At 40.4% G+C, this 27,022-nt stretch overlaps 1 protein-coding gene across 2 annotated transcripts in view; it reads left to right on the top strand.

Moving 5' to 3' along the window:
- Nucleotides 1-27,022, top strand: part of LOC114908622 (S-adenosylmethionine synthase) — an 81,320-nt gene that overhangs the window by 19,459 nt on the left and 34,839 nt on the right. Inside the window, exon 7 of one of the 2 annotated variants that reach the window (XM_029244908.1) lies at nucleotides 9,831-9,882. In XM_029244908.1, the coding sequence (XP_029100741.1) occupies nucleotides 9,831-9,882 (52 nt within the window). Of the gene's footprint in view, nucleotides 1-9,830; nucleotides 9,883-25,018; nucleotides 25,126-27,022 lie in introns of both variants that reach the window. The other variant, XM_029244911.1, reaches the window with a different exon arrangement.

The following is a 27,022-nucleotide window of genomic DNA, read 5'->3' as shown; positions in this document are numbered from 1 at the left end:
CAAAAAAAAAAAAAAAAAAAAAAAAAAAAAAAAATTGAAATGTTATATCAGTTCTGTACATTTTTTAACAAGGTTTTTTTTTAAATTTTTATAAATTTATTTATTTTTGGCTGCGTTGGTCTTCATTGCTGCACACGGGCTTTTCTCTAGTGTAGTGAGCAAGGGCTACTCTTCGTTGTGGTGGGCAGGCTTCTCATTGTGGTGGCTTCTCTTGCTGCGGAGCATGGACTCTAGGCGTGCGGGCTCAGTAGTTGTGGCTCACGGGCTCTAGAGCATAGGCTCAGTAGTTGTGGTGCACGGGCTTAGTTGCTCCGCAGCATGTGGGATCTTCCCGGACCAGGGCTTGAACCCGTGTCCCCTGCATTGGCAGGTGGATTCTTAACCACTGTGCCACCCGGGAAACCCAGTTGTGTACATTTTTTTTAATGCATCTTTATTGGAGTATAATTGCTTCACAGTACCATGTTAGTTTCTGTTGCACAACAAAGTGAATCAGCCATATGCATACATATGTCCCCATATCCCCTCCCTCTTGAGCCTCCCTCCCATCCTCCCTATCCCACCCCTCTAGGTCACCGCAAAGCACCGAGCTGATCTCCCTGTGCTATGCTGCTGCTTCCCACCAGCCAATTATTTTACATTCGGTAGTGTATACATGTTGACGCTACTCTCACTTCGCCCCAGCTACGCCCTCACACCCCATGTCCTCAAGTCTATTCTCTATGTCTACATCTTTATTCCTGCCCTGCAACTAGGTTCATCAGTACCTTTTTTTTTAATATATTCCATATATATGCATTAGCATACGGTATTTGGTTTTCTCTTTCTGACTTACTTCCCTCTGTATGACAGACTCTGTGTCCATCCACCTCACTACAAATAACTCAATTTCGTTTCTTTTTATGGCTGAGTAATATTCCACTGTATATATGTGCCACATCTTCATTCATCAGTTGATGGGGATTTAGGTTGCTTTCATGACCTGGCTATTGTAAATATTGCTGCAATGAACATTGTGGTGCATGTCCCTTTTTGAGTTATGGTTTTCTCAGGGTATATGCCCAGTAGTGGGATTGCTGGGTCGTATGGTAGTTCTATTTTTTTTTCTAGTTTTTTAAGGAACCTCCATACAGTTTTCCATAGTGGTTGTATCAATTTACACCCCCACCAACAGTGCAGGAGGTTTCCCTTTTCACCACACCTTTTCCAGCATTTGCTGTTTCTAGCTTTTTTGATAATGGCCCTTCTGACCAGTGTGAAGTGATGCCTCATTGTAGTTTTGATTTGCATTTCTCTAATAGTGATGTTGAGCATCTTTTCATGTGCCTCTTGGCCATCTGTATGTCTTCTTGGTGAAATGTCTATTTAGGTCTTCCGCCCATTTTTTAACTGGATTGTTTGTTTTTGATATTGAGCTCCATGAGCTGTTTGTATATTTTAGAGATTAATCCTTTGTTGTTTCATTTGCAAATATTTTCTCCCATTCTGAGGGTTGTCTTTTTGTCTTGTTTATGGCTTCCTTTGCTGTGCAAAAGCTTTTAAGTTTAATTAAGTCCCATTTGTTTATTTTTGTTTTTATGTGTTACTCTAGGAGGTGGGTCAAAAAAATCTTGCTGTGGTTTAAGTCAAAGAGTGATTTTTCCTTTGTTTTCCTCCAAGAGTTTTATAGTGTCTGGTCTTACATTTAGGTCTCTAATCCATTTTGAGTTTATTTTTGTATATGGTGTTAGGTAGTGTTCTAATTTCATTCTTTTACATGTAGCTGTCCAGTTTTCCCAACACTAATTATTGAAGAGGTTGTCTTTTCTCCATTGTATGTTCTTGCTCCTTTGTCATAAATTAGGTGCCCATATGTGCATGGGTTTATCTCTGGGCATTCTATCCTGTACTGTTGATCTATATTTCTGTTTTTGTGCCAGTACCATACTGTCTTGATTACTGTAGCTTTGTGGTATAGTTTGAAGTCAGGGAGCCTGATTCCTTCAACTCCGTTTTTCTTTCTCAAGATTGCTTTGACTATTCGGTGCCTTTCGTGTTTCCATACGAATTGTAAGTTTTTTTGTTTTAGATCTGTGAAGAATGCCATTGGTAGTTTGATAGGGATTGCATTGAATCTGTAGATTGCTTTTGGCAGTATAGTCATTTTCACAATATTGATTCTTCCAATCCAAGAACATGGTATATCTCTCCATCTGTTTATGTCATCTTTGATTTCTTTCATCAGTGTTTTATACTTTTCTGAGTACAAGTCTTTGGCCTCCTTAGGCTGGTTTATTCCTAGGTATTTTATTCATTTTGTTACAATGGTATATGGGAGTGTTTCCTTAATTTCTCTTTCTGATTTTTCGTTGGTGTATAGGAATGCAAGAGATTTCTGTGCATTAATTTTGTATCCTGCAGCCTTACCAAATACATTGATTAGTTCTAGTAGTTTTCTGGTGGCATCTTTAAGATTTTCTATGTATAGTATCATGTCACCAGGAAATAGTGACGGTTTTACTTCTTCTTTTCCAGTTTGTATTCCTTTTATTTCTTTTTCTTCTCTGATTGCCGTGGCTAGGACTTCCAAAACTATGTTGAATAAGAGTGGCAAGAGTGGACCTCCTTGTCTTGTTCCTGATCCTAGTGGAAATGCTTTCAGTTTTTCACCATTGAGTATGATGTTTGCTGTGGGTTTGTCATATATGGCCTTTATTATGTTGAGGTAGGTTCCCTCTGTGCCCATTTTCTGGAGAGTTTTTATCATAAATGGGTGTTGAATTTTGTCAAAAGCTTTTTTCTGCATCTATTGAGATGATCATATGGGTTTTATTCCTTAATTTGTTAATATGCTGTATCACACTGATTGATTTGCATATATTGAAGAATCTTTGTGTCCCTGGGATAAATCCCACTTGATCATGGTGTATGATCCTTTTAATGTGTTGTTGGATTCTGTTTGCTAGTATTTTGTTCAGGATTTTTGCATCTATGTTCATCAGTGAAATTGGTCTATAATTTTCTTTTTTTTGTGATATCTTTTTCTGGTTTTGTTATCAGGGTGATAGTGGCTTCATAGAATGAATTTGGGAGTGTTTCTCCCTCTGCAATTTTTTGGAAGAGTTTGCGAAGGACTGGTGTTAGCTCTTCTCTAAATGTTTGAAAGAATTCACCTGTGAAGCCATCTGGTCCTGGACTTTTGTTTGTGGGAGATTTTTAATTACGGTTTCAACTTCCTTACTTGTGATATGTCTGTTTATATTTTCTAATTCTTCCTGGTTCATTCTTGGAAAATTGTACCTTTCCAAGAATTTGTCCATTTCTTCCTGGTTGTCCATTTTATTGGCATATAGTTGTTTGTAGTAGTCTCTTATAATCCTTTGTATTTCTGCAGTGTCAGTTGTGATTTCTCCTTTTTCATTTGCGTCCTCTCCCATTTTTTCTTGATGAGTCTGGCTAAGGGTTTATCAGTTTTGTTTATCTTCTCAAAGAACCAGCTTTTAGTTTTATTGATCTTGGCTATTGTTTTCTTTGTTTCTATTTCATTTATTTCTGCTGTGATCTTTATGATTTCTTTCCTTGTACTGACTTTGGGGTTTTTTTGTTCTTCTTTCTCTAGTTGTTTTAAGTGTAGGGTTAGATTGTTTATTTGAGATTTTTCTTGTTTCTTGAGGTGAGATTGAATTGCTCTAAACTTCTCTCTCAGAACTGCTTTTGTTGTGTCCCATAGTTTTTGGGTTGTCGTGTTTTCATTGTCATTTGTTTCTATGTAGTTTTTAATTTCTTCTTTGATTTCTTCAGTGATGTCTTGGTTATTTAGTAGCACACTATTTAGCCTCCACGTATTTTTGTTTTTTACAGTTTTTTCCCCCTGTAATTGATTTCCAGTCTCATAGCGTCGTGGTCAGAAAGGATGCTTGTTACAGTTTCAGTTTTCTTAAATTTTCCGAGGCTTGATTTGTGACCCAAGATGTGATCTCTCCTGGAGAATGTTCCATGTGCACTTGAGAAGACAGTGTATTCTGCCACTTTTGGGTGGAATATTCTATAAATATCAATTAAATCTATCTGGTCTACTGTGTCATTTAAAGCTTGTGTTTCCTTATTTACTTTCTGTTTGGATGATCTGTCCGTTGGTGTAAGTGGGATGTTAAAGTCTCCTACTATTATTGTGTTACCGTCGATTCCTCCTTTCATGTTGTTAGCATTTGCCTTATGTATTGAGGTGCTCCTATGTTGGGTGCATAAACATTTATAATTGTTATATCTTCTTCTTGGATTGATCCTTTGATCATTATGTAGTGTCCCTCCTTATCTCTTATAACTGTCTTTATTTTAAAGTCTATTTTATCTGATAGGAGTATTGCTACTCCAGCTTTCTTTTGATTTCCATTTGCATGGTATATCTTTTTCCATCCCTTCACTTTCAGTCTGTATGTGTCCCTAGGTCTGCAGTGGGTCTCTTGTAGACAGCATATATATGGGTCTTGTTTTGGTATCCATTCAACCAGTCTGTGTCTTTTGGTTGGGGCATTTAATCCATTTACATTCAAGGTTATTAGCAATATGTATTTTTTTTTTTTTTTTTTTACCATTTTCTTAATTGTTTTGGGGTTTTTATTGTGGGTCTTTTTCTTCTCTTGTGTTTCCTGCTTAGAGAAGTTTCTTTAGCATTTGTTGTAAAGCTGGTTTGGTGGTGCTGAATTCTCTTAACTTTTGTTTGTCTGAAAAGCTTTTGACTTCTCCATCGAATCTGAATGAGATCCTTGCTCGGTAGAGTAATCTTGGTTGTAGGTTTTTCTCTTTCATCACTTTAAGTATATCCTGCCACTCCCTTCTGGCCTGCAGAGTTTCCACTGAAAAATCAGCTGATAACCTTATGGGGATTCCTTTGTATATTATTTTTTGTTTTTCCCTTGCTGCTTTTAATATTTTTTCTTTGAATTTAATTTTTATTAGTTTGATTAATATGTGTCTTGTTGTGTTTTTCCTAGGGTTTATGCTGTATGGGACTCTCTGTGCTTCCTGGACTTGGGTGACTATTTCCTTTCCCATATTAGGGACGTTTTCGACTATAATCTCTTCAAATATTTTCTCAGACGCTTTCTTTTTCTCTTCTTCTGGGACCCCATAATTCAAATGTTGATGTGTTTAGTGTTGTCCCAGAGGTCTCTGAGATTGTCTTCAATTCTTTTCATTCTTTCTTCTTTATTCTGCTCCTTGGCAGTTATTTCCACCATTTTGTCTTCCAGCTCATTTATTTGTTCTTCTACCTCTGTTATTCTGTTATTGATTCCTTCTAGTATATTTTTCATTTCAGTTATTGTATTGTTCATCTCTGTTTGTTCTTTAGTTCTTCTAGATATTTGTTAAGATTTCTTTTATTTATTGTCTAGATTTCTTGTATTTTCTCAATCTGTGCTTCCATTCTGTTTCTGAGATTCTGGGTCATCTTTACTGTCATTACTCTGAATTCTTTTTCAGGTAGATTGTCTATTTCCTCTTCATTTATTTAGTCTTGTAGGTTTTTCCCTTGCTCCTTCATCTGTGACATTTTGTTTTGCCATCTCATTTTTTTTTTTTTTTTTTAATGAGTGGGACTGTGTTCCTGTCTTACTGGTTGTTTGGCCTGAGGCTTCCGACACTGGAGTTTGTAGGCTTTTGGGTAGAGCTGGGTCTTGGTGCTGAGATGAGGAGCTCTGTGAGACCTCAGTCCTATGAATATTCCCTGGGGTCTGAGATTCTCTGTTAGTCCAGTGGTTCAGACTTGGAGCTCCCGCTTCAGGAGCTTCTGCCTGACCGTGGGCTCGTGAATCAAGATCCCGCAAGCCATGTGGGGCAGCCAAAAAAAAAAAAGAGAGCAATGACAAAGTAAAAAATAAAATTAGACTAGGAAACTAACAGATATGTGAGAAAAAATGTAAAAATAAAAATACAGATGAATCAGCAACCGGAAGGTACATCAGTACCACAACAGTAAAAGAGAGGAGGAAGCAAAAGAAAAAAAAAAGAAAAAACCAAGGGCAGGGTGGTGGGGGAAGGCCTTGGCTGTGGAGGGTGGGGCCTAAGCAAGGGCAAGGTTTGTGCAGTGGGTGGGGCCAGTGCTCAGCACCCACAGGGCTGGAAAAGGCCCTGGGGGCTGTGGGGGGTGGGGCTTAGGCTCAAGGGACAGAAGGGACCCAGGCGTGCCTGGTCTCGAGGGCAGGGGACCTCACCTGGGAGCCCAGCAGGCTTCCTGGGCTCGAATGGGTGGGGCAAATGCCCTCCTCTCCTCTCCTGCTCCTCTGGTCTGGGGTCTGGGAGGGCCCCTCCCGCCTTCCTCTCCTGATCACCGCCCCCCCCCTTCCCTCCTATGCCCCCAGGACCAGTACGGCTGGGGCGGGGTTGCGGGGGGGAGGGAGGCCTTGGAGGGCTGGGGACTGGCCTGGGATCTCCTTAGGCTCTCCATGCCTGAGTGGGTGGGGCAGTTGCTCTCCACTCCTCTCCTGCTACTCCCAGAGGGCCCCTCCTGCCTGCCTCTCCTGGTCTCCCCACCACCGTCCTATGCCCCCAAGGACCCATGTAGCCTGAAGGGGTGTTTGGAGGGCGGGGGATTGGCCTGGGAGCTCAGCAGGCTCCCTGGGCCCAAGTGGGCAAGGCAGTGGCCCTCTGCTCCTCTCCCACTCCTCCTGAGGGCCCTTCCTGCCTGCCTCTCCTGATCTCCCTGGCCTCCCTCCTATGCCCCCAGGACCCATGCGGCCTGGAGGGGGCTTTGGAGGTGGGGGAAGCAGCTTGGGAGCTCAGCAGACTCCCAGGCCTGAGTGGCCAGGCAATCGCCCTCTGCTCCTTTCCTGCTCTTCCCGGAGAGTCCCTCCCGCCTGCCTCTCCTGATCTCCCCTGATCTCAGGGGTGCTGATCTTGTCTGGCGTCCACTTCTCCTCCCCCCTGGGTCCCCCTGCGTCCTACCGGTTCACTCTGGGCTTCCTCCTGTCTCCTTGGGATTCAGAGTTCCCCACCAGCAGCCGGCAGTCACCCTAGTTGAGGAGAGACGCTAACTCCGTGTCTTCCCATACCGCCATCTTGACTCCTCTCCAGTTCTGTACATTTTTGAGAAAAAAGTCTCAGGTGCCCTGGAGAGATGACTTATGTGTCAGTCAGTCTACCAGGCACTGTGCCCCCCACGTGGATGCCCTGCATTCACTTCACCCAGGTAGGAGTGTCAAAGGCAGCAAGAGAGTGTCCTTCAAGGCCTCAGTCTCAGCCTATGTGGTACCATTGTGGAGGGCTAGGTGTGGAAGGGAAGGCTCAGAGGGCATCTTGGGCTCAGCACAGCCCATGCTGGTCTGCGAAGGATGCAGTCTGGCTCTGGGATTTGACAGCAAGAGTCTCTGAGTATTAGCCAACACTCAGAGCGTTAGTCACTCTTGAAGCATTGTGATTCTGGGCAGAGGGTAGTCTTGTATGAAGAGCTCCCAGCCAGAACTGGGCATAAGAGCGAGGAGGTGGAATGGGGTAAGAAAGGAGATGAAACATGTTCAACCTCTGTCTGGAGAGAGAGCGCTCATGAGGATTTAGCTGGTGATCAGGGTGCCTGGGAAGAGGCTCCTATGCCCCCAAGGAGGTGACTCACAGATAGAGCAGATGCCCACTGCCTGCTGGGACTGGGGCAAGCCTGTTGTTTTCGGGCAGACACCTATGCTGAGTCTGGATCTAGGCCTTAGCGTTTTTGGCCATTGGCAGCAAGACTTATTTTAGACCCACCCAAACGATGGGGTGGGATGGCTCCTGTTCTGACGGGCTTTTCTGTAGCTGGGTGACATCCTGGTCTTGGCTGAGGTATTCTGGATTTCCCTGTGGATCTGGTTCTTGTGGAAGGCAAGAGTAACAGAAGGGGAGGAGGAAATGGATGAAAGAATGGAGAGACCTAAAGGATCTAAACATAGGTAGTTAAACTACATTTCTCACTGCAAAAGGTGAGACAGAACAAACCATCAAAATACAGGTGCACTGAATAGACATTTTTTAATGTATTTTTTTGTTATTAAATGAAGGATTCTTTAAATTCTGTAGTGCTTTACAATTTTCAAAAGTTTCACACACATTATTTTGTATAATCCCATAATAACCCTTTTTAAAAAAATCCCCTACCCCTATATTGCCTCTCCCCACTGGTAGAACTAGTTTGTTCTCTGTATCTGTGAGTCTGCTTCTTTTTTGTTTTATTCACTAGTTTGTTGTATTTTTTTAGATTCCACATGTAAGTGATAACATACAGTTAAGTAGATGTTTTGGTTGAATCTTGCATGACAGAGTATTTTTTTTTTTTTTGCCTGCCAATGCAGGGGACACGTTTATTAATTATTTTTGCTGTGTTGGGTCTTTGTTTCTGTGCGAGGACTTTCTCTAGTTGTGGCAAGCGGGGGCCACTCTTCATCGCGGTGCGCGGGCCCCTCACTATCGTGGCCTCCCTTGTTGCGGAAAACAGGCTCCAGACGCACAGGCTCAGTAGTTGTGGCTCACGGGCCTAGTTGCTCTGCGGCATGTGGGATCCTCCCAGACCAGGGCTCGAACCCGTGTCCCCTGCATTAGCAGGCAGATTCTCAACCACTGCGTCACCAGGGAAGCCTGAATGACGGAGTATTAATCTCACTGTTCAGCCAAAGTCAAGGCTGAAGTTATATGTTAACTTCTGAGATACAACAATTTGAAAACTACACTTTGATTAAAATTTTGGTAGTTTAATATTATGGTGCTAGAGCAGTAATTTCTCAACATTTTTAACTGCTATGGAACTTTTGTGGTCACTGTGCCACACATTTGTGATACTATGTAAATGTTTATTCTCAGCTAAAATGGAGGAGATACTTTTTAGTACTTTTTTTCTCTAGTGTGTTTTTTTCTTTAGACTCTCTATTCTTTGTGTTTGATACTTTTGGGTACCTAATTTTTCTCCAATCCCATTTTCTTCTCTGTAGATGCTATATTTTTAATTTTGTTTGGATTGAAAATACTTTATCCTGGATATAGCTGTATATGATTTTTGGGGGATGGTAACAGCTTTATTGAGATAAAGTTCACACACACACAACCACCCATTTAAAGTTTACTATTCATTGGTTTTTAGTACATTCACAGATTTGTGCAACCATCACCACATCAGTTTTAGAACATTTTTGTCACCCCAAGAAGAAACTCCATACTCTTAAGTGGTCACCACCCCCGGTCCTTCCCTCTAAACTCTAGGCAACCACTAATCTAGTTTTTCTGTATTATTGTACATCAGAAGGCACAGTATCTGACCCACTATGAGTAAAGCTAAGATTAACCACTGGGTTAGGGTGATGACAGTCTGTGCTTTCCAAGCTTTTGTGGCTCCCCTTGCAACTCCAGAGTAATTTGTGTGGTGTTACAATATGACCGTCCAATTCTAATTATTTTAATACCAGTTGCTAATTTTTACTCACATCAAAATTTGCATCGGAATTTGTGAAATGCACTTTTTAAATTCTGTATTCATTTTACTTTTATGTCTAGCATTTTTCTGAAAAGCTTTTCTTAATCATTGGGAATTACTGGGTTACTCTAAAATGTAATTCCTCCTGAAAAACAAATGTTTCTTTTCCCTTAATTACTAATGTTAAAAGTAAGGAGTTATGAAGTAGTTATGAATAGTGACAGTTTTTCTTTTCTGGCTTTCTTTTAATTGATTGTCATTATGGACTCATGGTATTTCATTCATTTAGTGTTTTTCATTCCATTACAAATATTTTTTATTGTCATAACCTTGGTAAGTGGGAGCTCCTTTATTCCTTATTTACAGTATTGTCATTATTCAGGACCTTGAATAATTGATATTATTCCCTATTCTACAGATGAAGAAACTGAGGCACAAAGAGAGGAGTTTTGTCTCATTTTATACAGTTGGTAAGTGACAGGGCTGACCTGGACTTAGCCTTTGTTGGGCCCCAAAGTCACAGCGGCAGTATTTTATCACTTCACTATACGGCTTCTGGGTAGGGGCGAGAAAATTGAAAGCAATAATTTAAAAAAAGACCTGAAGCAATTATATTTGTATAGATCAATGTTCATAGAGAATTAGACTTTTTAAGTATATGTTTTATTTCTTACTGTGGTAAAACACGCATAACATAAAATTTACCATTTTAACCATTTTAAAGTGTACAATTTAGTGGTATTAAGTACAGTCAGCCATCACCACTATCTAGTTCCAGGACTCCTTTATCATCCCAGATGCAGACTCCACACACATTAAGCAGTTACTCCCCATTTCCCCCTCCTCCCAGCCCCTGGCAACCACTAATCAGATTTCTTTCTATGAATTTACCTGTTCCGGAAATTTCAAGTAAATGGAATCATAATATGTGGCCTGGGTTCTGTCACTTCCATAATGATTTCAAAGTTCATCTAAGTTGTAGCATGTATCAGTACTTTTTTTGTTGCTGAATAATCATTTATTGTATTGATATACCACACTTATCCATTCATCAATTCATGGACACTTGGGTGGTTTCTACCTTTTGGCTGTTGTGAATAATGCTGCTGTGAACATGTGTACACAAACTTTTATGTGGACATATGTTTTCAGTTCTTTTGAGTATATACCTGGGAGTGAGTCGTACAGTAAATTCTATGTTGAAGTTTTTGAGGAACCGCCAAACTATTTTCCACAGTAGCTCACCATTTTACATTCGTACCAACAATGTGTCACCCCCACCCACACTTGGTGTTTTCCATTTTCTTTTTTTGGCTGCGTTGGGTCTTCACTGCTGCGCACAGGCTTTCTCTAGTTGCGGCTACTCTTTGTTGCGGTGCGTGAGCTTCTCATTGCGGTGGCTTCTTGTCATGGAGCATGAGCTCTAGGCATGCAGGCTTCAGTAGTTGCAGCATGCAGGCTCAGTAGTTGTGGCGCGCAGGCTTCAGTAGTTGAGGTGTGTGGGCTCAGTAGTTGCGGTGCATGGGCTCTAGGGTGCGTGGGCTTCAGTAGTTGTGGCGCGTGGGCTCAGTAGTTGTGGCGCATGGGCTCTAGAGCGCAGGCACAGTAGTTGTGGCACACGGGCTTAGTTGCTTCATGGCACGTGGGATCTTCCCGGACCGGGGATTGAACCCATGTCCCCTGCACTGGCAGGCGGATTCTTAACCATTACACCACCAGGGAAGTCCTTTCCATTTCTTTTTCTTTTTTTGTGGCCATCCTAATGGGTGTGAAGTAGTATGTCATTGTGGTTTGGTTTACATTTCCCTAATGACTAACGACTTTAAGCATGTTTACATGTGCTTGTTGGTCATACGTACATCTTCTTTGGAGAAATGTTCATTCAGGTCCTTTGCCTATTTTTAAATTTGGTTGTTTGTCTTTTTGTTGTTGAGTTTTAAGGTTTTGGGTTTTTTTAATATATACTCTGGATTCTAGACCCTTACCGTTTATATGATTTGCAAATATTTTCTCCCATTCTGTGATTTGTCATTTCACTCTCTTGATAGTGTCCTTTGATGCCCAAATGATTTTCATTTTCACGAAGTCCAGTTCATCTATGTTTTTCTTTTGTTACTTGTGCTTTTGGTGTCATATGTAAGAAGTCATTGCCAAATCCAAGGCCATAAAGATTTACTTCTATAGTTTCTTTTAATTTTAGCTTTTATTTGGGTCTTTGATCTGTTTTGAGGTAATTTTTATATATGATATGAGGTAAGGGTCTGACTTTCTTCTTTTGCATTTGCCTATTCAGTTATCCCAGCATCTTTTGTTGAAGAGACTGTTGTTACTCCATTGAATGGTCTTGGCACTCTGTTGAAATCAGTTCACCATAATGTATGGGTTTACCTCTGGAATGTCCGTTCCATTCAATTGATCTATATTACTATTTTTATGCCAGTACTACCCTCTTTTGACTGCTGTAGCTTTGTAATTTTTGTAAGTTTTGAAACTGGGAAGTGTGCTTCCTCCAACTTTATTCTTTTTCAACATTGTTTTGGCTGTTAGGCCCCCTTGCAATTACATATGAATTTTAGGATTGGCTTTTTCATTTCTGCAAGAGAGGACATTGGGATTTTGATGGGGATTTCACTGACTCCTTAGATAGGTTTGGGGTGTATTGCCATCTTAACAATGTTAAGTCTTCTAATTCATGAATGTGAAATGTTTTTCTGTTTATTTAAGTTTTCTTCATTTCTGTCAACAATGTTTTGTAGTTTTCAGTGTACAAGTCTTGCCCCTCCTTAGTTAAATTTATTCCTAATTATTTTTTAATGCTATTATAAATGGAATCATTTTCTTAATTTCCCTTTTACATTGTTCATTGCTTGTGTATTGAAATATAACTGGTTTTGTTTGTTGGTCTATTGTTGAATTCATTTATTAGCTTTAGTAGTTTTTTCTTTTTGTGATTCCTTAGAATTTTCTAAACACAAGATCATGTGATTTGCAAAGAGAGATAATTTTACTTCTTCCAATTTGGGAACCTTTTTACTCTTTTTTATCCCCTCTAATTGCCCTGGCCAGAACTTTCAGTATAATGTTGAATAGAAGTGTTGAAAGCAGGAATCCTTGTCTTGTTCCTGATCTTAGGGAAAAAGCTTTCCATCTTTCACCATTAAGTATGATGTTACTGGGGTATTTCATACATTTTTTTATCCAGTTGAGAAAGTTCCTCTGTATTCATGATTTGTTAAGTGTTCTTATCATGGTATGATCTTTTTTATGTGGTTCTAGAGTCAATTCACTAGTAACTTGTTGAGGATATTTGCATCCATATTCAAAACAGATTCTGGTCTGTAGTTTTTTTGTGATGTCTTTGTCTGGCTTTGGTATCAGGTTAATACTAGTTTCATAGAATAGGCTGGGAAGTGTTCCTGTCTCTTTTGTTTTTGAAAGAGTTTATGAAGGATTGATATTTATTATTCTTTAATTGGTAGAATTTTTAAAAATTGGTATAATTCACCCATGAAGCCATCTAGGCCTGTACTTTTCCAGGATTTCTATTTCTATTTCTTCTTGAGACAGTTTTTATAGTTTGCCTTTCTAGGAGTCTGTCCATTTCATCCAGGTTATCTAATTGGTATACAGTTAATATACAATTATTTATAGTATTCCCTTATAATCCTTTATGGGGTGTGTATATCTTTTTGAGTTATGTTTTCATTTTCTTTGAAAAATACCCAAAAGTGGATCATATAGTTTTATTTTATTTTTTGAGGAACCTCATACTGTTTTCCATAGCGGCTGCACCAATTTACATTCTCAAAAATAGTGCACTGAGGACCACTTTTCTCCACATCCTCACCAATACTTGTTATTTCTTGTGTTTTTGATAAAAGCCGTTCTAATGGGTGCGAAGTGATACCTCATTGTGGTTTTTATTTGCATTCCCTGATGATCAGTCATGTTGAGCACCTTTTCATGTTGGCCATCTCTATGTCTTCTTTGAAAAAATGTCTATTTGGAGCCCCTGCCCATTTTTTAATTACTGTTTTTTGCCATTGAGTTGTATGAGTTCTTATCAGATATATGACTTTCAGATATTTTCTCCCATTTGGTAGGTTGCCTTTTCATTTTGTTGACGGTTTCTTTTGCTGTGCAGAAGCTTTTTAGTTTGATGTAGTCCCACTCGTTTATTTGTGCTCTTGTTGCCTTTGCTTTGGTGTCAAATTAAAAAAATAATCGCCAAGACAGATGTCGAGGAGCTTACCACCTTGTTCTAGGAGTTTTATGGCCAGGTCTTATGTTCTTTAATCAATTTTGAGTTAATTTTTGTGAGTGGTGTAAGATAGTGGTCCAGTTTCATTCTTTTGCATGTGGCTATCCAGTTTTCCCGGCACCATTTATTGAAGAGACTGTTCTTTCCAAGAAATATGTTAATATATAACACTCTGCTTTAAAATAATACCTACTTAATTTTATTTATTTACAGAAACTTTGCTGCTAGATAGCTCTGTTCCCTCACTCCTCTTTTGTGCTATTATTGTCATAGAAATAACATCTTATAATTTGTATACCCATTAACACAGATTTATAATTGTTGCTTTTAAATAATATAGGAGGAAAAATGTTACAAACAAAAATACATTTATATTGTCTTTTATATTTACCTGCATAATTATGTTGATCAGTGCTCTTTATTTCTTCACGGAATTCAAATAACTGTCTAGTATCCTTTCATTTCTGCCTGAAAAATTCTCTTTAGCATTTCTTGCAGAGCAAGTCTGCTGGCAATGAATTCCGTCAGCTTTGTTTACCTGGGAATGTCTTAATTTCTCATTCATTTCTTTTTTTTTTTGGTCTGCCTAACATTTATTTATTTATTAACATCTTTATTGGAGTATAATTGCTTTACAATGGTGTGTTAGTTTCTGCTTTATAACAAAGTGAATCAGCTATACATATACTATATCCCCATATCTCCTCCTTCCTGTGTCTCCCTCCCACCCTCCCTATCCCACCCCTCTAGGTGGTCACAAAGCCCCGAGCTGATCTCCCTGTGCTATGCGGCTGCTTCCCACTAGCTATCTGTTTTACATTTGGTAGTGTATATATGTCCATGCCACTCTCTCACTTCGTCCCAGCTTACCCTTCCCTCTTATTCATTTCTGAAGGATGGTTTTGCTGGACATAGAATTATTGATTATCAGCATTTTCTTTCAGCACTTTGAATACGTCATCCCCACTGCCTTCTAGCCTCCAAGGTTTCTGATGAGGAATTAGCTGTTAATCTCATTGAGGATCCCTTGTATGTGATGAGTTGCTTCTCTGTTGCTGCTCCCAGGATTCACTCTTGGTCTTTGGATAGATTGACTATGATTTCTCTCAGTGTGCATGTCTTTGAATTTATCTTACCTGGAGTTCATTGAACTTCTTGGATATGTAGATTAGTGTTTTCCATAAAATTTGGGAAGCTTGGGGCCATTATTTCCTCAAAGACTTTTTTAGCTTCTGTCTCTCTTTCCTTCTGCACCTCCATTATGCACATGTTGGTATACTTGATGGTGTCCTATTTGCCTCTTAGGCTTTGTTATTTTATCTATATTTTTTCTTTCTGTGTCTCAGAGTGAATAATGTCAGTTGACATATATTCATAATCATTGATTTATTCTTCTGCCAGCTCAAATCTGCTGTTGAGTTCCTCTCTTGAATTTTTCATTCTAGTCATTGTATTTTTCAAATCCAGAATTTCTGTTTGTTTTCTTTAGTTTTATGAATGGTTTATTTTAACTCTTTGCACATATTTAAAATAGTTGATTTAAGGTCTTTGTCTAATAAGCCCCATGCTTGGCCTTCCTCAGGAACAATTCCTTCCTTTTTTTTAAAAATTAATTTTTATTGGAGTGTGGTTGCCTTACAATGTTCTGTTAGCCTCCACTGCACAACATAATGAATCAGCCAGACACGTACAGATATCCCCTCCCTTCTGGACTTCCCTCCCATTTAGGTTACCACAGTGCACTAGATGAGTTCCTTGTGCTATACAGCATGTTCCCATCAGTTGTCCATTTTATACATAGTATGAATAATGTATATGTGTCAATCCCAGTCTCCCAGTTCCTCCTACCCCACCCCTTTTCCTCTTGGTATCCATACATTTGTTCTCTACATTGGCATCTCTGTTTCTGCTTTGCAACTAAGATCACCTATACCATTTTTCTAGATTCCACATATATGCGTTATTATTACAATATTTGCTTTTCTCTTTCTGACTTACTTCACTCTGTATGACACTCTCTAGGTCCATCCATGTCTCTACAAAATCACCAAATTTCATTCCTTTTTATGGCTGAGTCATATTCCATCCTATATATATACCACATCTTCTTTATCCACTCCTCTGTCGGTGGACATTTAGGTTGTTTCCATGTCCTGGCTATTGTAAATAGCGTTGCTATGAACATTGAGATGCATGTGTTTTCTTTGAATTATTGTGTTCTCTGGGTATATGCCCAGTAGTGGGATTGCTGGGTCATATGGTAGTTCTATTTCAGGTTTTTAAGTTTTCCATAGTGACTGTTATCAATTTACATTACCTCAGGGACAATTTCTAATAGTCCTTTCTTTTCCTGAATGTGGGCCATACTTTCTTGTATCTTTGCATGCCTTGTAAGTTTCTGAAAACTGGATATTTTAAAATATATATATTGGCAATCCTGGAAAACAGATTCTGTCCCCCTTCCCAGGATTTCTTATTATTGCTATTTGTTCTTCTTGTTCCTATTTGTTTGTTTAGTACCTTTTCTGAACTTTGTAATGTCTGCGTGTTTTATCATATGTGGTCATTGAAGTCTGCTTGGATTGCTTAGTGGGCAGCCAGTGATCTGACAGAGATTTCCTTAGATGTCTGGAACCAATAAGTCTTCCAGACTTTGTTGGTGGCATACATTCAATGCTTAGGCATGTATTGGGTTGAGCAAAAAGTTCATTTGGGTTTTCCATAAGATGTTACAGAAAAACCCAAATGAACTTTTTGGCCAACCCAACAGTTTACAACTCTGCTTTAACCTTCACTTTCTGATTGTGTTGAGGCCTCCAGTTCAGCCAGAGATGAGAGCCTAGGGTCTTCTTGGGTCTTTCTCAACTGTGCACATAGCCTTAGGCATGTGTACAACCCTGCAAATAGGTGTGGCCTTCTCAATTCCTAGCAATATGCCAGAGATTTTGAAATCCCCTTATGGAATCTTATTCTCAAGCTTTTCCACTTAAGTTTTTGGTCATCTTGTTCTTTGTCCCAGCTGTTATCACATGTCTGTTATCAGTCAGACATGATGTTAAAAAGTTGATGCTGGGCTTCCTTGGTGGCGCAGTGGTTGAGAGTCCGCCTGCCGATGCAGGGGACACGGGTTTGTGCCCCAGTTCGGGAAGATCCCACATGCCGTGGAGTGGCTGGGCCCGTGAGCCATGGCCACTGAGCCTGCGCGTCTGGAGCCTGTGCTCTGCAACGGGAGAGGCCACAACAGTGAGAGGCCCGCGTACCACAAAAAAACAAAAACAAAAAGTTGATGCTGATTTTTGTTGACAACACCCCCGGGAAAAAGGCTGGTTGCAATGGGTGAACTCTGAGTCATGTCAAGTATAGTTTTTCAAGTGGGAGTTTCCATGGAACTTCCAGACAAGTCAAATAATGACTGTTTTCTGGGAATTGGGCTTTAGAAGAGTTCCGTCCTCATTCTGACTTTTTTATTGGCTAGCAGGTCACTGGTTTTCATCATGGTTTCAACATGAAAGCCCTGTTGGTTTTCAAGGCTACCATAGACATGGGAGTAGGGGAATGGGAATAGAGAAAAGTAAATAGCCACAAAGCTAATGCTGTTCTTGAGATTCAGCTGTTTTTCTTGAATAAATATTCCCTGGATTGTTTCAAGCCTTTGGTTAATTTTAAGAGTTCTGAAAAAGTCGATATTGACAGTTTGCACCATTACTATCATTGCTTTTATGGAGGAGAGGATTTTTGGAGATCCTTATTCTACCATTTCTGCTGACATTATTTTACCTTCATTTTTTAATTATTTATTTTTATTCTTCTGCATCCTAGTGAGATAAGGCCAAATGGTACATTTCTTGCTAACATTAAATGAAATCTGTAATCATCCATCATGTAATGATATAAGACACAAGTCGTTGAATTTTGTGTAGTTTTTGAATTTTGTATATAAATATATTTTCTGGATTTTTACCTTTGTTTTTGAAGGAGTTTTCCACTGCTTATAGAACTGTAGGTTGACAGTTTTTTCTCTTCCAGTATTTTAAAGATGATTCCTTGCTGTCTTCTCATTTGCATTGTTTTTGATAAGAAACATCATCCTTAACTGTTCCTATGTAATATGTCTGTTTCCTCTGATTTTAATATCTTATCTTTATCACTGGTTTTGAACAATTGGATTATAGTGTGCCTTGGTGTAGTTTCCTTCATGTTTTATATGCCTTAGGTTTGTTGAGTTCCTTGGCTTATAGGTTTTTATCAAATTTGAAAAAAAATTTAATCATTATTTCTTCAAGTATTTTTTCACTATCTTCTCTCCATTGGGTGAACTGAGCTCTCACTGATGCTTTAATTCCTTTCTTTTTATTTTTTTTCTCTCTGTGTTTCATTTTCGAAAGTTTCTGTTGCTGTATCTTCAAGTAAACTTAACTTTTTTTTTTTTCTGCAATGTCAAATCTGCTGTTAATCTCGTCTGGTATATTTAACATTTATATTATTTTTTTTAAATGTCATCCATCCTCTACTTAATATGTTCATTCTTTCCTCTAGCTTCTAAAACATAGAAGACAATTAGAATGACTGCTTTAATGTCTTTGGTTACTAATTCTGTCATTGTATTATTTCTGAGGCAGAGCTTTTTTCTCATTATAGGTCATTTGTTTTTCTCTACTTTTTTCTATGCCTGGTAATTTTTGATTAGATACGAATTTTATCTTCTTAAATGTTGGGTATTTTTATTCCTATAATAAATATTTTCGAGTTTTGTTCCTAGGTGCAATTAAGTTACTTGGAAATAGTTTGATTTCTTTTCTGATCTTAGTTTTAAGAAGCTTTGTTAAGGTGGGACTAAGGGAGCATTCAGCCTAGGGCTAATTTTGCCCTACAGTTAAGGCAACCATCTCTGGGTGTATGCTATCCAATGCTGAGTGAATTATGAGAGTTTCCACTCTGGCTGTGGGAAGATAAATTATTTTATTGTATTTTTATTTTTTTAATAAATTTATTTATTTATTTTTGGCTGAGTTGGGTCTTTGTTGCTGCACGCAGGCTTTCTCTAGTAGCGGTGAGCAGGGGCCACTCTTCCTTGCGGTGCGCAGGCTTCTCGTTGAGATAGCTTCTCTTATGGCGGAGCACGGGTTCTAGGCACGCAGGCTTCAGTAGTTGTGGCACGTGAGCTTCAGTAGTTGTGGCACGTGAGCTTCAGTAGTTGTGGCTCGCGGGCTCTAGAGTGCAGGCTCAGTAGTTGTGGCCCACGGGGTTAGTTGCTCTGTGGCATGCGGGATCTTCCCGGACCAGGGCTTGAACCCCTGTCCCCTGCATTGGCAGGCAGATTCTTAACCACTGCGCCACCAGGGAAGCACTGTTTTATTGTACTTTTAAAACCACTTTATTTTTCCAATGGAAATCTATTATTTTAAAAAAATTATTTATTTAATTTTATAGGAGTAGAGTTGATTTATAATGTGTTAGTTTCAGGTATACAGCAGAATGATTCAGTTTTACATATACATGTATTCATTCTTTTTCAGATTCTTTTCTCATATAGTAAAACCACTTTATTGATGTGTGATTGACAGGAAGAGATATTTTTCCTGGCTCTCTTTGAGCCATGGTAATGCTCTCTAATCACTTCAGGGGGTTCTTTCTTTAGCTTTGTGTCATTTCCTCATACACATGCATTTATCACTCAGCTGAAGACTCGAGGAGGACCCTCTGTAGGTACCTCTGTGCTCTCAGCTCCTTCTCCTTACGTCGGGGAGACCACCAGGCTTCGTATACATTCCGCCTCCCAGCACTGTAGCTGGGCATCACTCTCAAGGAATTACATTGGGGCAATTGTAGGGAACACTTTAATTGTTTCTCATTTCCCAGGGGTTATTGTCCCTTGTTGCCTTATGTTCACTGTCTTGACAAGTATTGTTTCATGTATTTTGTCCTGGTTTTAATTGTTTCACGTGTAAGTCCTATCCCTTTTAGACCATCCTGGCTTAAAGCCAAAGATCAAACCCTATAGACTTTTTCTCATGGAAAACTATTCCTTTGCTATACTCAACTTTCCTAATTTCATGAAGTTTAATGTGATTATTTTCTGAGAAGAACTTCGGGGGTCCTGGAGGTACCTAATGACTTATATCTCTTATCCTGTTTGGAACCAGGCATAAAGGGCCAAATGCGAGTCAAAGTACCAACTTTACAAACGTTAAAACTTCCACAGAGAGTGCACTTTGCACACTGGGCCCAAACTGAGTATTTTATTGTTGCTGGCTAGTCTCAGGAAAAGCATTCGGGGAGCTGCAGTTCTCTCTGTGTCAGGTGGAGAGCCCGGTCTGCTCTGCTTCTCAGAGGGGAGATGGAAGCATGGAGGGTCCGTGGTCGGTTCTGCTTGCTGAGACATTCAGGGGCAAGAGCTCAAAGGCTCGGTTGAGCCCAGGACCTTTACCCCAGACCAACTCATCCTTCTCTTGGGAGGAGCAAGAGAGGAGGGTGCAGAAATAGCCCAGCCTCCTCGTCTGCCACACCATTCTCTTCTGGGAGATTATACTGTATTAGTCTTATTTTGGCTGAAATAACTAAAAAACCCAGACTCAACTGGCTTTATAGATCAAATGACTTAATGTCTCCTACGAGAAGTGCAGAGAATGGGCAGGTCATAAACATGACAGATCAGGGCTCTAGCTGCCCCCTCTTGGCTCCATCTTTCTCTTCTATTGGTTTCATCCTCGGGTTGCTCCTTGCGTGGCTGCAGTAAATAAATCCAGGTGTTATATTCAGACACAACAGCATCTTGTGTGAGAAGTGGGGAGGGTGTTCCTGGGTGTAGTATTTATGTTCCTAGAGACTCCTCAGCAGACTTTTCCTGTCTCACTGCTTGTGATTTGCACTATATGCCTATCATCTCCAATCTCATTCCACAGAGATGGGTAGTCATCACCCAAAGTACTTACACTATCACCTTATTGATTCATTGGTCTAGATTCATTTATTCTCAATCTGCGTCAAAGAGACGTCACTAGTTACAGGGCTGGGCCAGGATGAGGCAAATGCGGTAACAGTTTAAGTGCTGACTCTGTAATTACAGGAACCTGAGTGACTGCCTCAGATTTTGCCCCGTAGGCACTCCGTTTGCCTTGTCCCAGTTCCATCCCTGCTAGTTACTGTGGGAAATAAGAATAAGGCATGACGTTTGCCCTTACAGTGCTTTTGTGTGGTTGAAAAGCATAACTTGTGTGCACATATAATTTGAGGCAGTGTGTGTGAAGAACTATTAATTGTCACAAATAGGAGCTAAGGATTTAGAGGAGAGTATGATTTGAGCAAGGTTTATGAAAGGGAGAACCTTGGAAAAAACCTTAAAGGAGAGGTAAGTTTTGAACACGTGAAACCCATGGGGATGTGAAGAAAACTAGCCAAAGAGAGGGCTAGAGGGACGGTTAGGGGCCAGATCATGGAGGCCTGGGCGCCAGGCTCAAAGGTCTGGGCTTGCGACACGGCAGTGATGTGTAGGAAGACTCGTGATGGCTTTTGAGGACTTTTTACAGTTTTCATTAAGGCTGTGGAGGTGCAATTCAGATCATGTGGTTAAGGCGTGAATTTTGGTAAAGAAGGGAAAGATTGTAAAGCTATTCTTTGGAGAAATTTGGTGATGAAGAGGAAGTGGCTTGAGAATTTTGCAAGGTTGAGAAGGAATTCTTTTTGTGGGGAGAAATGAGGTTTTGTTTGTGGTTTTGGCGATAGGAACGTTGGGGAGTTGAGAGAGAGAGGCTAAAACTGTGGTTCAGGAGGGTTAGAGCAGGGTTCCAGAAGAACTGGGTGTGGAACAAAGTCACAGAGGGAGGAAAGCACTTTGGGAATTACTCTTTTCTCTCATCCGGGGTGGGAAATATAGAGAGAGAGAGGTTTTGAGGGAAGGGGATGAAATTTGGGACAGTGGTGCATTGCAGAATTTGCAATATATACCTCTGATCCTCTTGGTAAAGAAGGAGAGAAGGGCAGATGTTGGTCAGGTGCTTGAGTGAGAATGAATTTTAAAACATCTGCTGGCGGAATGGATGAATAAAATAATTGTTGGACAGCTCTGTGGGCCCTAAACTTAAATGAATTAAATGACTTAATTCATGTAGAGCTTTTGTAGCAGTGACTAGAATTTAGTAGGCACTCAAGTAGTGAACTTGTTACTACTACCACGTTATTACATGCTGGGTACTGGGCTAGGTAAGTAGAGACCTCATCAGAGCTCTTAAATCATGTTCTCCAGTAGCCCGTAACAAACTCAGAGGTAGAGCAGTCAGGGGCTAATGACGATGCCCTAGAGCTGAGGGTTGGTAGACTGTCACAAGACCGTGGGGTCTGGAGTCCAGCAAGAGCAGCACTGGAGTGTGCGGCTCCCAGGCCCACTGTCAGCTGGATGACCGCACGGCGGCTCTAGGGCAAGAGGTGAGTGGCCTTGTTCAAAGCAAATTCCCGGCCAGGAACAGAGCAATAGTGGGAGGGAGATGGGGGCAGAGGGGCAAGGTAGGAGAGGAGAGAACAAACAGCACAGCTCGTGGTAGAGTATTTTGCAAAGATTTGGCCCAGCCAAGGAGTCAGTGTTTACCAAGGAGCTTGACTATAAATCAGGAGCAGGACCAATGCCCATTGTCCAGCCTAAACACACACTGTCAGGATTGGGGCTAGATAGAAGTGGGCTTGTGAGTGGGTGGAAAGGGGTCAGGTGTGAAGTTGGTGAAGGAGAGAGAAGGGGGCTAACACTGAGCTCTTCTTAATGCTGAAGGCTCTACTGAGGGTTCATGGGATTGTTGATAGGAGCCTGGATTTGAATGTATTAGAGAAAGGAAGTTTCAGAAAGTCACTGTTCCGAGCTGTCCAGCTAATGTGCTGGAGCTGGCCTCATTGCCCAGTTCTGTGTGAAATATTTAAACTACTGAATGTATTTGTGTGTGCTAAGAATGTTACAGAAACAGCTGTGTCTGAAACATAGTTGACTTTATTTTCCTAGACACTCTCTCCCCTCCTCACCTCTGCAGTATCACAGGCAGCTTCATTACTGTACAGGTGCCCAGTTTATGAGGTGGGAGCCTTCCTCAACCCTCTTGTGGTTCTCATACTTCTTGTCCAATACAAGGAGCCTGATACTCGCTCCTCTTTTCTCTCATGTTCCGAAGCCACCGGTGATAGGTTTTTTAGCTCATCACCTTAGTGTCACTGTCGTCAGTCCCTCATCAAATTATAAGAGACCCGCTTGTTTAACACATTATTCAGAATCATGTGCCGGGTTCCTCCGGCTTAAAGATGATAAGGGCTTATCCTAATTGCAGTCAATGGCCTCCCCCCCACTCTACCTGACTTACCTCATTTCAACAAGCCTCTCTAGGTTGGCTCCCCTCTGAGAACTTAGCTGGTCTCTGAGTGCACAGACTGGTGTGAGAGGTGCTCAGTGCCACTGCAAATCTCTCCCCTGCACGGTGAGCAAGGGCACGGGCGAGAAGGTAAATCATGATGGAGGCGGCAAAGGACCAGGTAGTTAGTGCTATGAACTTTTTACATGGACAGAAGTCACTTAGAGCTTCATGGAAGTGAGAGATCAAAACATACAAAACACAGAAAAAACAAAGAAGAAAGGTTCAGAATTGATTGTGGGTGGGTAGGAGGAGAAATGTGAGCAGAGAAATGAAGGCAGGAATGCCTGCAGGCTGCCTGAGGAGTAGCAGATCCGTGCAGGGATGAAGTAGGAGGGAAGTTCAGAAAAGTTGATCTGGATCAGATTATGAAGCATATTAAAGTCCAAGCTAGGAAGTCTAGGCTGAGAGAGAGAACGGAAATGAGAAGTGTACGTTGAAAAACTTTATTAGGAACAGGGCGTGAGAAAGTGGTGTTATTTTGCAAAGAGATGTTTTAAGATGCTTAGTTGGTGGTGTTTAGGGTGGTTTTGGCTTAGGATGCTGTTGTCTTAGTCTAGGCTTCAGGTGATGAAGGTCGGGACCTGGGTTGTGGTAGTGGAAATTCGTCAGTAACATGTATTGTGTACCTACTATGTGCTAAGAACTGTTCTAGGTTCTCGTGGGGAACATCTGTGCTAGACATGGTTCCTACTCTCAAGTCACTCACAGTTTAGTGGGGGATGTAAAGCAAACAGGTGTAGACATGGCACATTCTGTAAGCCAACTTGGAAGCTGACTGTGTGGATATGAAGGAGGTAGGAAGAGCCTGGGGCCTGGAGTAATGGTGGAGCAATTGAGGGCTTAGAGGGATCATGCAGGAGGTGTAGGTCAGGGGCAGGAAAGGATGTCTGGCAGCTGGGTATGTAGCAGGGTGTAAGAGAGAAGCTCAGAGCTTCTGCTGCTGCTGTCACTGACCCAGAGAATGGGATGGCAGGGACGCCCTTGTTTGGGGGACACTAGAACTGATGTAATTGATACATTTTTCAGGAGACCAGTGGCTGAGCCATATAATTAATGAATATGAGATGATAACCTTATTCTAAAGTGTCATACCCATTAAAAATATTCAAGTACAGACCACTGAAAACAAAAATAGAAACAAAAAGAACAAGTATTAAATTTTTTTTGAAATTTAATTAAACCAAGAAATCAGGTATTAATACACTGAATTGTGTATTAAATTGTAACTATTACTACTACCACTAGGTGTCACAAAGATTCAGCTTTTAAAGGCCCTACACCTCTTGAGGCTGTGGCTTTGAAACATTTCTTTTTGTACAGAAATGCGGTTTTCTAGTATTAACAAGTATAATGAAATGCTACTTTAAATTTTTTAAATTATCATGAAATACCCCAAATATGCACAAGAATACACAGAATAATGCAAGCGGTATCTTTTACCCCAACCCAGATCTAACAAATATTAACTTTTTATCATATATTTGACAGTTAAAAAAAGACTAAAATCTTACAGTTGATGTTCTTTTTGTCCTCCTCCATCCCATTCCTCTCATTTCTTGCCCACAGATAACCATTACCTTGAGATCAGTAGATGTACTTCCCAGATACCCCCCTGATGTTTTCACACAAATGCTAATTTATTTATTCAAAAATAGCATCAGTATTTTGGGGTGAGATTTTAACAGTGTTAAATGGTATCATCCTATAGGTGTCATTCTGCAGCTTGCTTTTTTTCATTCATGTTGTATTTTCAAGATTTATCCCTGCCGGTTCATGAATATCTACTTCGTCTGTTTTAACTGCTGTATAGTGTACTGTCGTCCCTGTTCTTCTACAGGCAGCTGTTTAGACTATTTAAAATGCTTTATTTGTATACAGACGTCTTTGTATGTACCTCTTTGTGCAAATGTGTGCCTTTGAGGAAATCTGATTGTCTGCACACTGTCCTTTGACTCTCAGCGACATGCTGTCCTGGTAAACCAAGGTCTGTCTGTCAGACCACCTTCCCAGAGAATGTATCAAGGACCACGTCCCTGGTATTCTGACACAATGTCCTGATGAAACAGGTAAGGACGAAATGTGTGAGAAACTCGAGCATGCACGAGAACCTTCTGGAGGGCTTTTTATTTATTTATTTTTATCTTACATATCATCTTTTAAAAAAAAATTTTTTTAACATCTTTATTGAAGTATAATTGCTTTACAGTGGTGTGTTAGTTTCTGCTTTACAACAAAATGAATCAGTTATATATATACATATGTTCCCATATCTATTCCCTCTTGCGTCTCCCTCCCTCCCTCCCACCCTCCCTATCCCTGGAGGGCTTTTTAGAATGCACCCCCAGTAAGGCAGTAAGTCTGGGCTGGGGCTGGAGAATTTGCGTTTCTAACAGGCTCCTGGGTGGTGCTGCTCCAGCTCAGCGATCACACTTTGGAAAACGCTGCTCTAGGGGAGATGAGGCACCCCTGTGTGGTGCCGGTGCCCATTCTCGAGCTTCTGGACGAGGGTGAAATTGCTTCCCAAAGCGGTCATGTGAGTTTACTAGACAATCCTACCGGCAGGATATGGGGTTCCTTTTGTGCCATTTCCTTTCCAGTACTTGGTAATGTCACACTTCAACATTTTTGCCCATAACCGAGTGTAATGTGGTAGCTTCTTTGTTAATTTGCATTTTCCCTGATGTTAATGAGGTTACAGACCTTTTCACGTTTATTGCACAATGGGTTTGCTCTTCTGGGAGTTGCTCGTTCATATTGTTTGCTTATATTTGTTATTGATTTGTTTGTCTTTTTCTTATTGATTTTCTTTGTTGGTTGTATGTGTTGGGAAATCTCTCAGTTGATGGGTTGCCTTTTAACTTGGTTTATGGTGTTTATTGTTAGGCAGAAATGTTGTTTTATTTTAGTTAACTGTACCTTTTTTTCCATTCATGTTTTGTGCTTTTTTTGGTCTTTTGTTTAACAAATTAATGAAGCATTATTAATTCTGAAAAACTTATAAGATGCCCAGTCTGATTTAAGGATTATCTTTAAAAATTATTTCCATGTATTTTAACTTAGATTTTTTCAAATTAATTTCCTTCAAGTATAATCAGTAATCAAACCGACAGTTTAAAAATCAGGCTAGGGACTTCCCTGGAGGTCCAGTGGTTAAGACTCTGTGCTTCCAATGCAGGGACATGGATTTGATCCCTGGTTGGGGAACTGGGATCCCACAGGCTGCACGGTGTGGCAAAAAAAAAAAAAAAAAAAATCAGGTTAAAGCATGATTTTACCAGTTATACTGAATAATAAAAACAATTCTAGTTTGTAACTTGTCCATTGATGATATTGCTGAAATGATATTTTAAGTGCTAAAAATGAGCTTATTGCCATTTAAACTTATTACTTCCACCACTGCTAATACTTTTGGCCGTTTTATTTGATGATTAAACAGTTTTTCCAAGGAGAAAGGGAGAAGAGCTTTTGAATCAGAGGACTCCAAAGTATAAGTTAGTGTAGGAGAAGTTACCAGGTAGGAGAGGTGTGGTGTGTGACTTCCAGGCTCGTGGCGGTTGGCTGATGCGATTTTCCACGTCACAAGAAATGCTTGCCTACTCCAGAATGTCCCCTGTGTGGCTACACTGGCCGGAGCAGCACCAACTAGATATTTATTTGCATCAACATGATTTTGAAATTCAGTTTTCTCTGATGTTACTGGCTCATTCATTCAAAAGGAAGAGAGCACTTACTATGTGCCAGGCAAGGTATGCAAGATGCTTTGCAGTATGTCTACTCCCTTTGTAAGGCAGGGATTGTCCTTATTTTACAGAGGCAGCAATGGAAGTTCAGAGAGTTTTTAAAGCTTCTGAGACTCTCACAGCTAATCATTGAGAGAGCTGAGATGCAAACCCAGATTCCTCTGACTTTACAACTTTCTTGCTATCACTGTGTTCAGTAACATTCTATCAGAGCCCACTGTTT

The sequence above is a fragment of the Monodon monoceros genome, unplaced genomic scaffold (genome assembly GCF_005190385.1).
Source record: "Monodon monoceros isolate NGI ecotype Baffin Bay Population unplaced genomic scaffold, NGI_Narwhal_1 Super_Scaffold_4, whole genome shotgun sequence".
NCBI lineage: Eukaryota > Metazoa > Chordata > Mammalia > Artiodactyla > Monodontidae > Monodon > Monodon monoceros.
This window is presented reverse-complemented; position numbering and strand designations above follow the sequence as displayed.